The sequence below is a fragment of the Saccostrea echinata genome, unplaced genomic scaffold (genome assembly GCF_033153115.1).
Source record: "Saccostrea echinata isolate AGI-Se365-2 ecotype Australia unplaced genomic scaffold, CSIRO_AGI_Sech_v1 ptg000001l, whole genome shotgun sequence".
In the NCBI taxonomy this organism is placed as follows: domain Eukaryota; kingdom Metazoa; phylum Mollusca; class Bivalvia; order Ostreida; family Ostreidae; genus Saccostrea; species Saccostrea echinata.
In genome coordinates, this window is record NW_026889750.1 from 13,453,101 (window position 1) to 13,471,589 (window position 18,489).

At 35.6% G+C, this 18,489-nt stretch overlaps 1 protein-coding gene across 1 annotated transcript in view; it reads left to right on the forward strand.

Annotated features, from left to right (window-relative positions):
* LOC133185339 (vacuolar protein sorting-associated protein 16 homolog) overlaps positions 1-18,489 on the forward strand; it is a 765,182-nt gene that overhangs the window by 679,314 nt on the left and 67,379 nt on the right. Inside the window, exon 18 of the mRNA XM_061320487.1 lies at positions 10,839-10,916. Coding sequence (XP_061176471.1) covers positions 10,839-10,916 — 78 coding nt within the window. The remainder of the gene's footprint in view (positions 1-10,838; positions 10,917-18,489) is intronic.

Below are 18,489 nucleotides of genomic sequence, written 5' to 3' on the forward strand. Positions count from 1 at the left end.
AAGCATCCTCAGCTATTGTAGATTTAGGTTTGTTCCAATGATGACCCCTGGGGGTAGGGTGGGGCCACAATGGGGGATCAAAGTTTACATAGGAACATATAGGAGAAAATCTTGAAAAATTTTCTTCTCAAGAATAGCAAAGCCATGATTACTCATATTACGTATTATGGAACCAACCTCAGGTGGTATAGATTTAGGTTTGTTTGAATCATAACCCCTTTGGATTGGGTGGGGCACCAATAGGGGGTTAAATTTTTACAAAGGAATACATAGGATAAAATCTTGAAAAAATTTCTTCTCAAGGACAGCAAAGTCTTGTGTAGTTACATTGACATGGAAACAACCATTTGTGGTTTAGATTTAGGTTTGTTCAAATCATGACCCCCGGGGATTAGGTGGGCCACAAAAGGGGATAAAAGTTTAACAAAGGAATTTATTGAAAAAATATTGAAAAATTTTCTTCTCAAAAACAGCAAAGCCGTGATTAGTCATATTAATATGGAAGTGTCCTCAGGTAGTGTACATTCAGGTTTGTTCAAATCATGACCCCTGGGGGTTGGGTGGGGCCACAATAGAGGATCAAAGTTTTCAAAGTTATAAATGAAATATAAGGGTTATATCAATTAAAATTTTCTTCTCAAGAACATCAAAGCCGATCTTATTAATTCAGAAGGATCCTCAGGTAAAGCTGTTTCAAATGAGTTCAAATCATGTCCCTGGAGGTATGACAAGGCCTCAATAGGAGATCAAACCACATTTAAATTGAAAGTTTTCAATACTGAACTGATTTCTGCTTTTTTTCTAGCCAAAGTGCTCAGGGGAAGGATGTGGCCCATGGGCCTCTTCTTTAAATTTCACTACAAAAGATTATTTTTAACTTCTAGGGGACACAAAATCAGTTTGTTTTAACTATATCGCTATATCAAAATTTGTTATATCCATAAAATTTTACAAGGAATTGTTAAGGATTTCACTATGGATTGTAAAAAACTTTGCTACATCCATAAATTCATTTTATCTGTGTTTGTACTAAACAAGTTTTACTGTATTACAATTTTCAAGGTTTTTTTTTTAAATTAACATGAGTACATATGTTAGCAAAATTTTATTTTTATTTGATTGAAAATTTATAAGGAACCTTTTTTGAGATATGGTGAAACAAAAGTTATGGTAAAACTATATTTAGAATCTAGTAAGATAAATGCTTTTTAAAAAAAATGTGCATATAATGTTGGGATGAAGTTCACAAGGAAGAAAGCTGGAAGTTTGATTCTGTGCATTTCTAGATCAGTAATTGTGTTTTTTTTTTTTCACAGATTTTTCACCATACTTTACACGGTTAAAAATAGTCCCACAAGACTTTTGAATTCATACAAATAGGGTTTTTCTTAAACTTCAACGGTGATTGATCAAGTCAATATTATTAAATTTCATATTTTGCTCTCTTCAATGAAGTTGGGGGAGCTCGTGTAATACTGTCAGTGTTGGTGTTGGCCTCGGCGTCCCAGGTTAAAGTTTTTAGAGCAGATTTCTTTTCAAGTACTAATATGCCCTATATTAATCAGAGATGCATGGAGGATGCTTCTAGTGTGTTTCATTGTACCAGTCAAGATTTCAGATACTGCAATTTCAGCTAAAGAATGACCATGAGGTTAATGTTTCTGGAGCAGGTTAAAAATTTTGGATCAGGTCTCATTTCCAAGTAGCTATAAGTCCTCTATTGACCAAACTTGCATAGATGATACATCTAAGAATGCACTCTACCAGGCTTGCTTCGGATGCTGGATCTGACCTATATTTTCCGGTTGAGTGACCAGGTTAAAGTTTTTGGAGCAGATCTCATTTCTAATTACCTGTAAGCCCCATATTGACCAAACTTGCATGGATGATACATCTAAGAATGCGCACTACTGGACTTGCTTCGGAAGCTGGATCTGACCTACATTTTCTGGATGAGTGACCAGTTTAAGTTTTTGGAGCAGGTTCATTGCCAAGAAACTGTAAGGCCTATCTGGACCAAACTTGCATAAATGTTGCATCTAGGGATGCACACTACTAGATTATTAGTTTAGTGTTGGACTTTGCCTTACTTAAAGACAACATTTGTTGAGGTGAGCTCTGTAATCTCTGATTACCTATGTTTGAAAAGTATAATAAATACTTTTGATTACAACAAAAAACTACGTACGCTAACTCTCGATTCCCACCTACATTTTACACCCATTTAATTCAATACTACCGTATATACTTGCCTATAAGTCGGTCCGCCTATAAGTCGGTTGTATTTTTTGAGGTTATTTTAGGGATTTGCCATTTACCCGCTTATAAGTCGGTACAACTTTTTGTTAGAATCAGTTGACAATTTCAAACCAATGCTCTGATGTTTTAACCTGGTTTCGGTTAATATTCTTAGAAATGACACCGATATTTAATTTTAAATCATTAAGAAAAATACATAATGCACACTTTAAATAAAAATAAAGTTACTAAAATATGTAAATACTTGTACTTTAGGTATAATCTTAGAATGCATAAATGATATGATATATCCATACTACATTTCGACATCCAGATAATACTAATATTTTTGTGACTCGCCTATAAGTCGGACCTAGAGTTCTGGACCAAAATTTAACTCCCAAAAAACCGACTTATAGGCGAGTATATACGGTAATGGAAATTTGGCCATAAAATCTTTGTTGAATGCAAAGAAGAGTTCAATGTTAATTGATTAATAATTTTAATACCAGCGATCAATAGTTAATTACTCTTAATTCCAGCTCTTTTCATAAGGAGGGTAGACGTTTTCCATTGAAATCAGGCCTGAAAGCATCAGCAAATTTAAAATATTCTTGGATATGGATAAATGTTCTTTAAGTCTTTCCTTATGTTTGACGCATATAAAGTTAAACATATGTAATAGATAAAAAACAACATTTAAGTTGTACACCCCTTCGAAATTGGTGGAAAAAAATGAGCATTTTTGTCATTTTTTGCCTGTAAACATATGCCCCCCCCCCCCCCCCCCCCCCCCCCGAAACATGAAAAGCTTTGGTTTGAATTTGTGAAATAACAATCTATATCACCTGTAAAAAGGAATTGTTGTTTCATTGGGGGGGGGGGAGATGTTTTAAAAATATTTTCCGTTTTCCACTGAATTCTATTGTAAAAAACACACATTTTACCAAAATTATAGAGTTATCTCTCTTTGTTTTCCCAAATAAGTAATGTTTTATGAAAATTCATGTAAATATCTATATAAATATGAAAAATCATTCAAATATGTTAACTTTTGAAAATTAACTTGGAGGTAGGTGGGAGAACAATACTATCGTTCGCAGTTCTTAACTCGCCTGAGCTGAAAGCTCAAGTGAGTGGGTGGGGCTAAAACCACTAAAATTCATGCAATCTTTAAAAATCTTCTTCTTTACTCCTGGACATCAAGCAGTCAAACTGTTGGCATGATTGTAATAAGCAATGAGTCCTCTACCAAAATTGTGAAATTCATGGCCCCAGGGTCAGGGGTTCTGGTGCTAGGGCGGGGCTATATAGATCATATAGTGAAAGTGCATTATTTTTTGAAAATCTTCTTCTCTGCTCCTGGGTATCAAATAAACTAAGAACATAGTTATGAAGAGCAAGAGAGCCTCTTCCAAAATTGTGAATTTCATGGCCCCAGGGTCAGGGGTTCTGGTGTTAAGGTGGGGCTCTATTGATTATTAGCTCACCTGAGCTGAAAGCTCAAGTGAGCTTTTCTGATCACATTTTGTCTGGCATCCGTCTGTCTGTCCGTCTGTCTGTAAACTTTTCACATTTTCGACTTCTTCTCAAGAACCACTGGGCCAATTTCAACCAAACCTGCCACAAAGTATCCTTGGGTAAAGGGGATTCAAGTTTGTTCAAATGAAGGGCCATGCCCTCTTCCAAGGGGAGATAATTAGGAATTAGTGAAAAAATAATGGCATCATTTAAAAATCTTCTTCTCAAGAACCATAGGGCCAGGAAAGATGAAACTCATGTGGAAGCATCCTTAGGTAGTGTAGATTCAAGTTTCTTCAAATCATGAGCCCCGGGGGTAGGGTGGGGCCACAATGGAGGATCAAATTTTTACATAGAAATATATAGGAAAAATCTTTAAAAATCTTCTTCTCAAGAACAACAAAGCCATGATGAGTCATATTTATATGGAAGCATCCTCAAGTAGTGTAGATTCAAGTTTGTTCAAACCATGACCCCCGGGGGTAGGGCGGGGCCACAAGTGAGGATCAAAGTTTTACATAGAAATATATAGGAAAAATCTTTAAAAATCTTCTTCTCAAGAACAGCAAAGCCATGATGAGTCATATTTATATGGAAGCATCCTCAGGTAGTGCAGATTCAAGTTTGTTCAAACCATGACCCCCGGGGTAGGGCGGGGCCACAATGGAGGATCAAAGTTTTACATAGAAATATATAGGAAAAATCTTTAAAAATCTTCTTCTCAAGACCAGCAAAGACATGGTGAGTCATATTTATATGTAAGCATCCTCAGGTAGTGTAGATTCAAGTTTGTTCAAACCATGATCCCCGGGGGTAGGGCGGGGCCACAAGTGAGGATCAAAGTTTTACATTGAAATATAAAGGAAAATATCTTCTTCTGAAGAACTGCAAACCATGATTAGTCATTTTGATATGGAAGCATCCTCAGGTAGTGTAGATTCAATTTTGTTCAAATGGTGACCCCCAGGGGTAGGGTGGGGCCCAATCGGGGATGGAAAGTTTACATAAGAACATATAGAAAAAATATTTCTTCTCAAGAACAGAAAAGTTATGTTTAGTCATATTGATATGGAAGCATCTTCAGGTAGTGTAGATTCAAGTTTGTTCAAATGATGACCCCTGGGATAGGGAGGAGCCACAATGGGGGATCAAATTTTTACTAAGGAATATATGGGAAAATTTTTTTAAAATCTTCTCAAGTACGACAAAGCCATTTGTTATATTGACATGGAAGCATCATCAGGTAGTTCAAAATTCAAGCCAATGTGCTCAGGTGAGCAATGTGGCCCATGGGCCTCTTGTATAGTGAAAATGCATTAATTCTTTGAAAATCTTCTTCTCTGCTCCTGGGTATTAAATAAAGTAACTAAGTACATAGTTATGATGAGCAAGACTGCCTCTTCCAAAATTGTGAATTTCATGGCCCCAGGGTCAGGGGTTCTGGTGAAAAAGGGGGGGGGGGGGCTCTAATGATTATATAGTGAAAATGCATTAATTCTTTGAAAATCTTCTTCTCTGCCCCTGGGTATTATTTAAACAAACTAAGTAGATTGTTATGATATGTAAGATTGCCTCTTCCAAAATTGTGATTTTCATGGCCCCAGGGTCAGGGGTTCTGGTGAAAAGGGGGGGGGGCTCTATTGATTATATTGTGAAAATGCATTAATTCTTTGAAAATCTTCTTCTCTGTTCCTGGGTATTAAATAAACTAACTAAGTACATAGTTATAATGAGCAAGATTGCCTCTTCCAAAATTGTGATTTTCATGGCCCCAGGGTCAGGGGTTCTGGTGAAAAGGGGGCAGGGCTTTATTGATTATATAGTGAAAATGCATTAATTCTTTGAAAATCTTCTTCTCTGCCCCTGGGTATCAAATAAACTAACTAAGTTCATAGTTATAATGAGCAAGATTGCCTCTTCCAAAATTGTGATTTTCATGGCCCCAGAGTCAAGGGTTCTGATGAAAAGGGGGGGGGGGGCTCTATTGATTATATTGTGAAAATGCAATAATTTTTTGAAAATCTTCTCTGCTCCTGGGTATTAAATAAAGTAACTAAGTACATAGTTATAATGAGCAAGAGTTCCTCTTCCGAAATTGTGATTTTCATGGCCCCAGGGTCAGGGGTTCTAGTGAAAAGGGGGGGGGCTCTATTGATTATATTGTAAAAATGCATTAATTCTTTGAAAATCTTCCTCTCTGTTCCTGGGTATTAAATAAACTAAGTACATAGTTATAATGAGCAAGAATGCCTCTTCCAAAATTTTGATTTTCATGGCCCCAGAGTCAAGGGTTCTGATGAAAAGGGGGGGGGGGGCTCTATTGATTATATTGTGAAAATGCAATAATTTTTTGAAAATCTTCTCTGCTCCTGGGTATTAAATAAAGTAACTAAGTACATAGTTGTAATGAGCGAGAGTGCCTCTTCCAAAATTGTGATTTTCATGGCCCCAGGGTCAGGGGTTCTAGTGAAAAGGGGGGGGGTCTATTGATTATATTGTGAAAATGCATTAATTCTTTGAAAATCTTCTTCTCTGCCCCTGGGTATTATTTAAACAAAGTAAGTAGATTTTTATGATATGCAAGATTGCCTCTTCCAAAATTGTGATTTTAATCGCCTCAGGGTTAGGGGTTCTGGTGAAAAGGGGGGGGGGGGGGCTCTATTGATTATATTGTGAAAATGCGTTCTTTGAAAATCTTCTTCTCTGTTCCTGGGTATTAAACTATAAAAACTAACCAAGTATATTGTTATGATGACTAAGAGTGCCTCTTCCAAAATTGTGAAATTGATGGCCCCAGGGTCAGGGGTTCTGGTGTTAGGGTGGGCTCTATTGATTATATAGTGAAAATGCATTAATACTTTGAAAATCTTCTTCTCTGTTCCTGTGTATTAAAAAAACTAACAAGTATATAGTTATGATGGGCAAGAGTGCCTCTTCCAAAATTGTGATTTTCATGGCCCCAGAGTCAAGGGTTCTGATGAAAATGGGGGGGGGGGCTCTATTGATTATATTGTGAAAATGCAATAATTCTTTGAAAATCTTCTTCTATGTTCCTTGGTATTAAATAAACTAAGTACATACATGTAGTTATAATGAGCAAGAATGCCTCTTCTAAAATTGTGATTTTCATGGCCAGAGGGTCAGGGTCTTTACTAAAACTTTTTTTTTTTTTTTTGCCTCTGATATGCCCAGGTGCAGAGAAGATTTTAAAGAAATAATGCATTTCACTACAGATTCACTATATTATCAATAGAGCCCCCCCTTGTCCCCACCAAGAAACACAAGAGCCTCTCACCCTGGGCCCAGAAGTTTGCCCATCATAAGTAATCACTTTGTTTATCTGCTTAACACTAAGGAGCAGACAGGGTTATTTAACAGAATTAATGCATTTTCACTATATTATCAAGAGCCCCACCCTTACACCAACCCATGACCCAGGGGTCATGCAATTCACTACTATGAAAGAAGCACTCTTGCTCATCATAACTATACACTTAGCTTCTTTGCTTTTTAACCAGAAGCATAAAAGAATATTTTCAAAGAAATTTTGCTTTTTCACTATATAATCAATAGAGCCCCCCCCCCCCCTTTTCACCAGAACCCTTGACCCTGAAGCCATGAAATTCAAAACTTTGGAAGAGGAAATCTTGCATATCATAACAATGTACTTAGTTTGTTTAAATAATACCCACGGGCAGAGAAGAAGATTTTCAAAGAAATAATTCACCTTCACTATAGGATCTATATAGCCCTGCCCTAGGGCCATGAATTTCACAATTTTGGAAGAGGCATCCTTGCTTATCATAATGATGTACTTCGTTTGTTTAAATAATACCCATGAGCTGAAAAGATTTTTAAAGCATTAATGCATTTTCATTATATAATAAATAGAGCCCCTCCCTAACACCAGAACCCCTGATCCAGGGGCCATGAAATTCACAATTTTGGAAGAGGCATCCTTGCTTATCATAACTATGTATTTAATATGTTTAAATATAACCCAGGAGTAGAGAAGAAGATTTTCAAAGAAATAATGCACTTTCACTATATGATCTATATAGCCCTGCCCTAGCACCAGAACCCCTGACCCTGGGGCTATGAATTTTGCATTTTGGTAGAGCCACTCTTGCTTATCATAACTATGTATTTAATTTGTTTAAATAATACCCAGGAGTAGAGAAGATTTTCAAAGAAATAATGCACTTTCACTATATGATCTATATAGCCCCACCCTAGCACCAGAACCCCTGACCCTGGGGCTATGAATTTCACATATTTGGAAGAGTCACCCTTGCTTATCATAACTATGTATTCAATTTGTTTCAATAATACCCAGGAGTAGAGAAGAAGATTTTCAAAGAAATAATGCACTTTCAGTATATGATCTATATAGCCCCGCCCTAGCACCAGAACCCCTGACCCTGGGGCTATGAATTTCACAATTTTTGTAGAGTCACCCTTGCTTATCATAACAATGTATTTAATTTGTTTAAATAATACCCAGGAGTAGAGAAGATTTTCAAAGAAATAATGCACTTTCACTATATGATCTATATAGCCCCCCCCCCTTCTAGCACCAGAACCCTTGACCCTGGGGCCATGAATTTCACAATTTTGATAGAGTCACCCTTGCTTATTATAACTATGTATTCAATTTGTTTCAATAATACCCAGGAGAAGAGAAGAAGATTTTCAAAGAAATAGTGCACTTTCAGTATATGATCTATATAGCCCCGCCCTAGCACCAGAACCCCTGACCCTGGGGCCACGAATTTCACAATTTTGGTAGAGGGCTCAATGCTTATTACTATCGTACCAACAGTTTGACTGCTTGATGTCCAGGAGTCAAGAAGAAGATTTTTAAAGATGACATTAATTTTGGTGGTTTTACTCCCACCCCTCAGGCCCCAGGGAGGCAGGGACCATGAAATTCACAAATTTTGTTCCCCTTCACACATAGATGCCATATGCTAAAATTGGCTGAAACTGGTTCAGCAGTTTCAGAGAAGAAGCTGAAAATGTTCAAATGTTAACACACGACGGACGACGACGGACGAAAACAGATAGCAATAGGTCACCTGAGTGACTCAGGTGACCTAATAAAGAGAGAAAGGTATGCCACTCTGTTGTACCCCAGCTTGGTATAATTCATAAAATTTATATAACTTTACAGGGGTCAATAACATAAGGTATTTAAAATGTCTCAGACTCAAATACAGGGGAAAACTGCTTGGTTCCAATGGAAATCTAGATAGTTATGTGGAAGGGAGCATTCATTATTTATTGTTGTAAGAAATGCAAATAGGTGATATCACCTATTCGAATTGATGATATCACCTATTCAATTTGAATGAGTGATATCATTTATTCAAATAGGTGATATCAACTATTCGTATAGGTGATATCACCTATTCGAATAGGTGAAATCACTAACTGGCAATAAATACCAAAACAGCACCTCATAGATCTCCCATCATGTCCATTGTCTGTTCATGCATTCATCTGTCTGTCTGTCCCTCTGTATACTTTTCACATTTTTAACTTCTCATGAACCAGTGGGCCAATTTTAACAAAAGCATCTCATGGTAAAGGGGATTCTTAATTGCTAAAATGAAGGACCAAGCCCCCTTCCAAGGGGAGATAATAAAAAAAAGGCAAAAATAGGTTGGGGTCATAAAAAATCTTCCATAAAAAGTAAAACTTACATGGAAGATTACCAAGCTAGTGTAGATTTGTAGTCTTCTCGTGGTAGGGTGGGGCAACAATAGGGGATCAAAGTTTTACATTGAAATACGTAGAAAAAATATTTAAAAACCTTCTACTCCAGAACCACTGAGTCTGAAAAGCTGAAACTGAAGTTTACATTGAAATATATGGGGAAAATCTTCTCAAAGAACAATTGGACCAGAAAAGATGAACTTTCGGTGAAATTTTACTCAGGTAGTGTAGATTGTAAATTTTCAGATCATGGTACCTGGGGTCAGCAGGGGTAATCATAATCAGTAATTGTAATCATCTGTAATCAATTACAGTTTGCAATGTAATCATGAGTAATCAGTAATCATCCATTTTTCAGATTACAAGTGATCATAATTTAATCAATTTCTCTGGAAAAAGTGTTGTAATCATGATTACTTTTTGATTACAATGATTAAAATGAAGTGCATAAAAGCATGGTATATGAAGACATTCAGTGAATGATATGATATGATATGATAATTATTTAACAGAATTAGTAAATTTGATCATTAGCTTCTTTCGTAAACATTTTATCTCATATGGAAACCTAAACAATCAACTCATTTAAGAATTACAAAATAAACTCTTAATATGCTGTAAATTATGCATAAATTTTACAGGATACTTAATAGATAAATACTTACATACTTTGATAACTTCTATGGCGATAAACTAGAATTTATTTTAACTTTACAGACTTCAATTTCACAAAGCTTTCGAATCTCAATATGGCGTGTCTTGTTATGAACAACCGACAATTCAAACAAAGGAATAAAAATTATTTTTTAAAGAAACACTATTATTTTATATTATTCGTATTTTTAGATGTATATATTAAATGAAGAACTTACAGAAAACCCCAAAAAAAATTTAACATAAAGTATTACTGAAATAGAATAGATTGTTATTACAGTTATTTAAATAATTGACGATACATTGGTCATATAACTCCATGGTCCAGTGGATAGGCAGCTCGCTTCAAAATCTAAAGGACCATGGTTCAAAATCAATCACTGGAACAATTATTTTACCAAAAATTATTTTGTCAAATATATAAATATAAAATACATTATAACAATTTTACCATATCACACTCCCTCCCTCGTAGGTTTTGAATTTTAGAGGTGACGTTAAACGTAGAATTAATTTTGGACAGCCTTACTTAGAATCAATACTCATTTTGTAGGAACATTTTTTTTTTAAATTATGAACTATAGCACCATTCTTAGAAATACTCCAAACCAGGGGCCAACAAGGGTTCTTAGTCTATCTTGTCTTTTGTTCAGGTGAACTCTGTCATCTTTGATTACCTTTGTTTAAACTCTGCATTCATATTTCAGAAATTGGATGATAGAATTGAGGAACTGAGGCTTGCACAATCTTGCTTTTCAAAGTCCAAAAATGAATATGCCAGAGTGGTAGGTAGTAAAGTTATGGTTTACTAAGGCCAAAAAAAGTCAGTAATAAAACATTATGTCCAGAAATGAATTTTACAAGAAGTATCTGTGATTTAAAGAATGAAGGATTCCACATTATTACGCAGTTATCATGATATAGAATGAGTCTGTCTATTTCACCTTTTCATCTATGCATTGTTCCATTTGTCCATAAACACTTGCATGACTTAAAACTTCTGAGTAATTTGGAGATAGGTTCAGAAAGCTTGTCTTTTGTCTTTGGACTCAGTTTTTCAAAGGTCAAGGACAAAAATTAAATTCTTGCATTTTCGGTCACTGGTCACTCAGGTGACCAGTTGCTATCTATTTTTAGGTCACCTGAGTAAACTCAGATGACCTATTGCTGTTTTCATGTGTCATGTGATGTGTTTTAACATTTGAACATTTTTAGCTTTTTCTCAGAAACCACTCAACCAATTTCAACCAATTTTGGAATATAGCATCTATGGGTGAAGAGGAACAAAAATTGTGAATTTCATGGTCCCTTCCCCCCTGGGGCGACCTGAGGGTGGGGCCAAAACCACTTAAATTACTGCAATCTTTAAAAATCTTCTTTACTCCTGGACATCAAGCAGTCAAACTGTTGGTACGATAGTAATAAGCATTGAGCCCTCAACCAAATTGTGAAATTCATGGTCCCAGGGTCAAGGGTTCTGGTGCGATGGTGGGGCTCTGTTGAATATATAGTGAAAATGCATTATTTCTTTAAAATATTTCTCCTCTACTCCTCGGTATTAAGCAAACAAACTAAATGCATAGTTATGATGATAAGGATGCCTCTTCCAAAATTGTGAATTTCATGGCCCCTGGGTCAGGGGTTCTGGTGTTAGGTGGGGCTCTAATGATGATATAGTGAAAATGCATTAATTCTTTGAAAATCTTCTCCTCTGCTCCTAGGTATTGGACATTTTCGGTTGGGTGAACTTCTACAGCTATTAAAGACTATGGATAAAAAAGTGTGGAAACCATGTTGTGCAGAAATGAAATAATTTATTCAAATGAAATGTATATAATCTTACCAACCAAATTAGTTACTAGATACATTTGATACTGCATTTTTAATGGCTCAAAACAAAAAGTATTCCCTAAAAGTATCAATATGTTAGTATTTTAGCAAAAACGGTATGTTCATACTACTAAATGGTATGATATCCTCTGTTCTGCATATCCTATTAATAACCCTCCTGATTCGCTTGCAAGTGGAAGGAAGTCTGGTAAATAAACATGGATTTAGGACAAATAAAACATTTTGACCGGATGTGAACAGAAGAGGCTTTTAAGACATAATCTCCCTGATCTGCCCCTTGCATAAATTCCATTTGAAATGCTTTATTAGTCCCCTACGGGTATAGGTTTCCTCGGAGTCTGTCCGTCTGTCTAACTGTCTGTCTGTCTGTCCATCTGTCTGTCAGTCTGTCCCACTTGGTTTTCTGCACTTTTTCCCTAAACGCTTGCAGATATTGAGCTGATTTTTGGTATGTGATTGTATGTTGATGAGTTACAGATCAAGTTTGCATTTGGTTCCACTTCAGTGATTTTTGTCGGAATTACTACCTTTTCAATTTTCAAGGGTTTTCCGCATTTTTTTCCTAAACGCTTGCAGATATTGAGCTGATTTTTGGTATGTGACTTTACCTTGATTAGTTATATATCAAGTTTGCATTTCATTTTGCTTCAATGATTTTTGACGGAATTATGGCATTTTCAATTTTTAATGGGAACCAGATTACACTTCCCGGTAAGGGACTAGTATTGCTTATGCAATACTCTCAGAATGCTTATTAATGTTAAAATCTCCTTCAAAACGGGGCTCAGGTCTGGACGATTTCCAAATATGGAAGTCAAGAACGATAACTGAAAGTTGCTATAAATATACATCATATACACGTAAATATTTTTCTGCCCAATCAGAGAACGGCATTTTTACACACCCCAAAACATATTTCAAAGAACAAAAAGAGAACACTTGCTTTTGTTTTTTTTCCTCAAAAAGATTTTTTTGACAAAAAATCTTTAGAAGTAAGATGAAAAGTTTGAAAGAATAAGGTATTCCCCACATATTTACCATGAACAAACTTGACATTTTCATCTCAGAAAAGAAAAAAATTAATGCATGTAACAATGCGATCGTTTATGGAGGAAGAGATCACATCGTCAAGCTATTATCAAATACAATTATAACATTTACTAGAACTAACTCTATGTTCATAAATGTAATTTTGCTTAGCCGTCCGATTTTCATCGATAATGCATGGTTTCCATGCGTATAGATCTACTGCACACAAGTATTCATCGTATAGACTACATGTAGTTTTAAAATAACATGGGTTTCATGAGCGCCGAATACCATGCTATATACACTTTAAATGGACATAAAGAAAGGTGAAAAACATGGAGAAAAGGGAATGTGCATGAATTCTTTTTATCACCATATCTTACCTCGCATACCAGAAACTGCATGGATGATTTTGTACAATGTAATAAACACTCAAGAAATTATACTGTTATATTCCCATATGAAAAATTTTCATGTTAGGCTCAAAAAACTGAAAATCTGCTGTATTTATATCAAATTTCTTAACACAAGTTAAACTTTTGGGGTTGGCTTGCTATCTCGTAGTGATAGATTTTTAAAAGTTGAAACCACATGTTTTATTTATTTTCTCATGGGTTGTCTAAATCCAGTTATTTGATTGGTCAGAAGGATTAGCACCTTGTTTATTCTGTGTATTTATAGCAATTCACGGTTATCGTTCTTGACTTCCATATTTGGAAATCGTCCAGACCTGTTGAATATATAGAGAAAATGCATTATTTCTTTAAAAATCTTCTCCTCTGCTCCTGGGTATAATGCAAACAAACTAAATGCATAGTTATGATGAATAAGGTTGCCTCTTCCAAAATTGTGAATTTCATGGCCCCTGGGTCAGGGGTTCTGGTGTTAGGGTGGGGCTCTAATGATGATATAGTGAAAATGCATTAATTCTTTGAAAATCTTCTCCTCTGCTCCTTGGTATTGGCCATTTTCGGTTGAGTGAACTTCTACAGCTATTAGCGACTATGGATAAAAAGTATGGAAACCATGTTGTGCAAAAATGAGATAACTTATACGAATGAAATGGATATTATCTTACTAACCAAATTAGTTACTAGATACATTTGATAATGCATTTTTTAATGGCTCAAAACAAAAAGTATTCCCTTAAAGTATCAATATGTTAGTATTTTAGCAAAAACAGTATGTTCATGCTACTAATGATATGATATCCTCCATTCCGCATATCCTATTAACAACCCTCCTGATTCGCTGCAAGTGGAAGGAAGTCTGGTAAATAAACACAGATTTACCGGATTTTCTTACCTTTAGTATTTTTATATACTGTAGATTCCTTATTTTACGCGAGGACTTAATATTGCAAAATGGCTCTTAGATGTCAATAATTCGCCAGTGGACAGTTGATCGTGAGATTTTATGTGGATTTCAACACCAAAAAAAAGAAATGAGTAAATTTATTTCACGAGTGGTGCTTCTCGCGGAATTACGCAGTATTTACCTCCTCACGTATATTTATGAATATACAGTATTGTACAGAGGGGCAACCCCTAAAACTTAACTAAACGAAAAATGAATTGAGATATCGGAATAAAGGTATGAAAGGCTAGGAGTTCATGTTTCATGTATTTTTGATAAGTTATTGTGTCTAATAAAAATTCTCAGAAGTTTGTGGCGGGGAAGTGGGTGGGTGCACCATCCATTCGCCAGGTGCCTGTGGTCTTCTGATGAACTGAAGCCTAATACCTTTACAACTTTGGAACTTATTTTGCGGTGGAGACAAATGCGACAAGTTTGTGTTAATTGTAATCTGTAATGAATTCTATAGATTGAACATATTTTGAAATTTATGAACCCAGAATAGAGCCCCAATAACTGTATTGTTCTGGTTATTCACATTATTACACTATTAAGCTCTTCAAGCAAAGATTATCATATGTTTGTTAATTCGAGGACTGAGGATTTCTAGAATGAGGTCCATTTTCAGGGCTTTAATAAAGAAACAGGCTTATACTAGAAAATGAAAGAAACTACAGAATATTTCATTTTTGTAATGATTGCAGTATTGTTTAAAAATGACTATCGCTTTTGCTTGAATTTGTGACTGAATGCCCTTTAAATAGTCTAAGAATAAAGTACATGGGTACATTACACCATATTATTTTAGGTATCCAACTACATACAAACTAACACAACTGCTCAGCTCTCATAATGTCGGTGTTTTGATTGGGTCACCTCAAAATTTATGGCTCAAGCACTCAAGGAAAAATGAATAATTGTCAGTGGTGGATTTAAGGGGGGTACAACGCCTCTTCCCCAAAATTGTTAAATCTAAGATAAATCATTGTTTTATCTCTTAAAGAAATGAATTTCTGGATAAGGGTAAAAACAAGAGGCCCAAGGGCCTTAACGGTCACCTGAGTATGATACAACAATTTAGAGGATCCATATAGTATAAAATGATCTGAAAGGTGAAGCTTTGTTGCCCAAAAGCAAGAAAAATATGATGATCAGGATCAACAAAATAATTAGTCTAGCATTCATTAACAGTTCATTAATTAGGTTCAAATCTGTTCCCTATTCATCACTATCACCATACAGTATATTAAAAACTAATCAGTGCTTCTGTACTGTCTTAATTCCTTGTTGGAATTGCTTACATTGGCCTCTCTTGGTCTTTGATAAACATTTAATAAGACAAGTTATTTTTGTCTCATTTTTATTTATCCATTACTTACAAGTCTACCTGATCATTAAAACTATGAAAGTACTTTTTGTATTATACAATAAAAATTCTTGCATAATTCTCTTATTCTATTAACCTTCCAAGTACATTATTTACAGTGATTAATTATCAAAAGTAAATGGCAAAGGGGAATAACTCCTCTCAGTAGATTACAAATTAATAGAGCCCAAGCCAGGACCAGAACACTTGACCAAATGGTCAAGATGTTCAAAAATCACTTTGTTTATCTGCTTCACACTAAGGTGCAGACAGGATTATTTAATAGAATTAATGCATTTTCACTATATTATCAAGAGCCCTACCCTTACACCAGCACATTTGACCTAGGGGTCATGCAATTCACTACTCTGGAAGAAGGACTTTTGCTCATCATAACTATACACTTAGTTTCTTTGCTTTTTAACCAGAAGCAGAAAAGAACATTTTCAAAGAAAGTTTGCTTTTTCACTATATAATCAATAGAGCCCCCCCCCCCTTTTCACCAGAACCCTTGACCCTGGGGCCATGAAATTCACAATTTTGGAAAAGGCATCCTTGCATATAACAATGTACTTAGTTTGTTTAAATAATACCCAGGGACAGAGAAGAAGATTTTCAAAGAAATAATTCACCTTCACTATAGGATCTATATAGCCCCACCCTAGCACCAGAGCCCCTGTCCCTGGGGCCATGAATTTCACAATTTTGAAAGAGGTGTACTTGCTTATGATAACAATGTACTTAGTTTGTTTAAAAAATACCCAGAAGCAGAGGAGAAGATTTATAAAGCATAAATGCATTTTCATTATATAATAAATAGAGCCCCTCCCTAACACCAGAACCCCTGATCCAGGGGCCATGAAATTCACAATTTTGAAAGAGGCATCCTTGCTTATCATAACTATGCATTTGATTTATTTAAATAATACCCAAGAGTAGAGAAGAAGATTTTCAAAGAAATAATGCACTTTCACTTTATGATCTATATAACCCCGCCCAAACACCAGAACCCCTGACCCTGGGGCTATGAATTCCACAATTTTGGTAGAGTCACTCTTGCTTATCATAACTATGTATTTAATTTGTTTAAATAATACCCAGGAGTAGAGAAGAAGATTTTTAAAAAACAATGCACTTTCACTATATGATCTATATAGCCCCGCCCTAGCACCAGAACCCCTGACCCTGGGGCTATGAATTTCACAATTTTGGTAGAGTCACTCTTGCTTATCATAACTATGTATTTAATTTGTTTAAATAATACCCAGGAGTAGAGAAGAAGATTTTCAAAAAAACAATGCACTTTCACTATATGATCTATATAGCCCCACCCTAGCACCAGAACCCCTGACCCTGGGGCTATGAATTTCACAATTTTGGTAGAGTCACTCTTGCTTATCACAACTAGGTATTCAATTTGTTTCAATAATTCAATAAACTTTTCACATTTTCGACTTCTTCTCCGGAACCATTGGACCAATTTCAACCAAACTTGCCACAAAGCATCCTTGGGTAAAGGGTAAATGGGTAAATTTGTTCAAATAAAGGGCCACACCCTCTTTCAAGGGGAGATAATTAAGAATTAGTGAAATTTTGGTGGTATCTTTTTAAAAATCTTCTTCTCAAGAACCACTGGGCTGTAAATTAAAGTGGAACTTATGTGAGACTTTCATTACATAGTGTAGATTCAAGTTTGTTCAAATCAATACCCCCTGGGGTAGGGTGGGGCCATAATGGGGGATCAAAGTTTTACATAGGAATATATAGGAAAAAATCTTCTCCTCAAGAACAACTAAGCCACAATTAGTCATATTGATATGGAATCATCCTCAGGTAGTGTAGATTCAAGTTTGTTCAAATCATGACCCCCGGGGGTAGGGTGGGGCCACAATGGACGATCAAAGTTTTACATAGGAATATATGAAAAAAAAAAAAAATCTTTAAAAATCTTCTTCTCAAGAACAGCAAAACCATGGTTGGTCATATTTATATGGAAGCATCCTCAGGTGGCTAAGCTTAAGATTCAAGTTTGTTCAAATCATGACCCCCGGGGTAGGGTGGGGCCACAATCGATGATCAAAGTTTTACATGGTAGTATACAGGAAAAATTTTTAAAAATCTTCTTCTCAAGAACAGCTAAGCCATGATTGGTCATATTTATATGGAAGCATCCTCAAGTGGTGTAGATTCAAGTTTGTTCAAATCATGACCCCCCGGGGTAGGGTGGGACCTAGCTGCAATAATGTAGCCCTCTCCGATATTTTTAATCTGATATTTTCAGGAGAGGGCTACAATTCCACTGCATCTCCGTAATGGTGCAAATATATTTTTTAGATACGGTCGACTGCAGGCAAAATAAATTGTTTTTGCATTCAACTTACTTCAAATGAGAAGGAATTTTTATTCACTATCAACATCATAGCCCTTTATACGCGAAAACCAAGTAAAATAAATCTGCATGTTTACCAGTCGTTCTCCTCAGCAGCCATGACAGTTCTCACGTGATGTACTGAGACTTGCGCTTGAAATTTAGAATCAATTGATAAAGTAAATGTCGGCGTTGATAAATCTTTGTGTTGTATGATATCACTAAACATCAATAAATAAAAGCATTCCATGGGCTATTTTTTTCATAAACAGTGATATTTATGCTTAAAATAAGGGAAATCCTAAACGATCTGCTCCCCTAGATCCCGAATTCTCATTGGTTGTCCCAAAATAAAATCGATCGAGGTCAGTAAACATGACAGATAAAT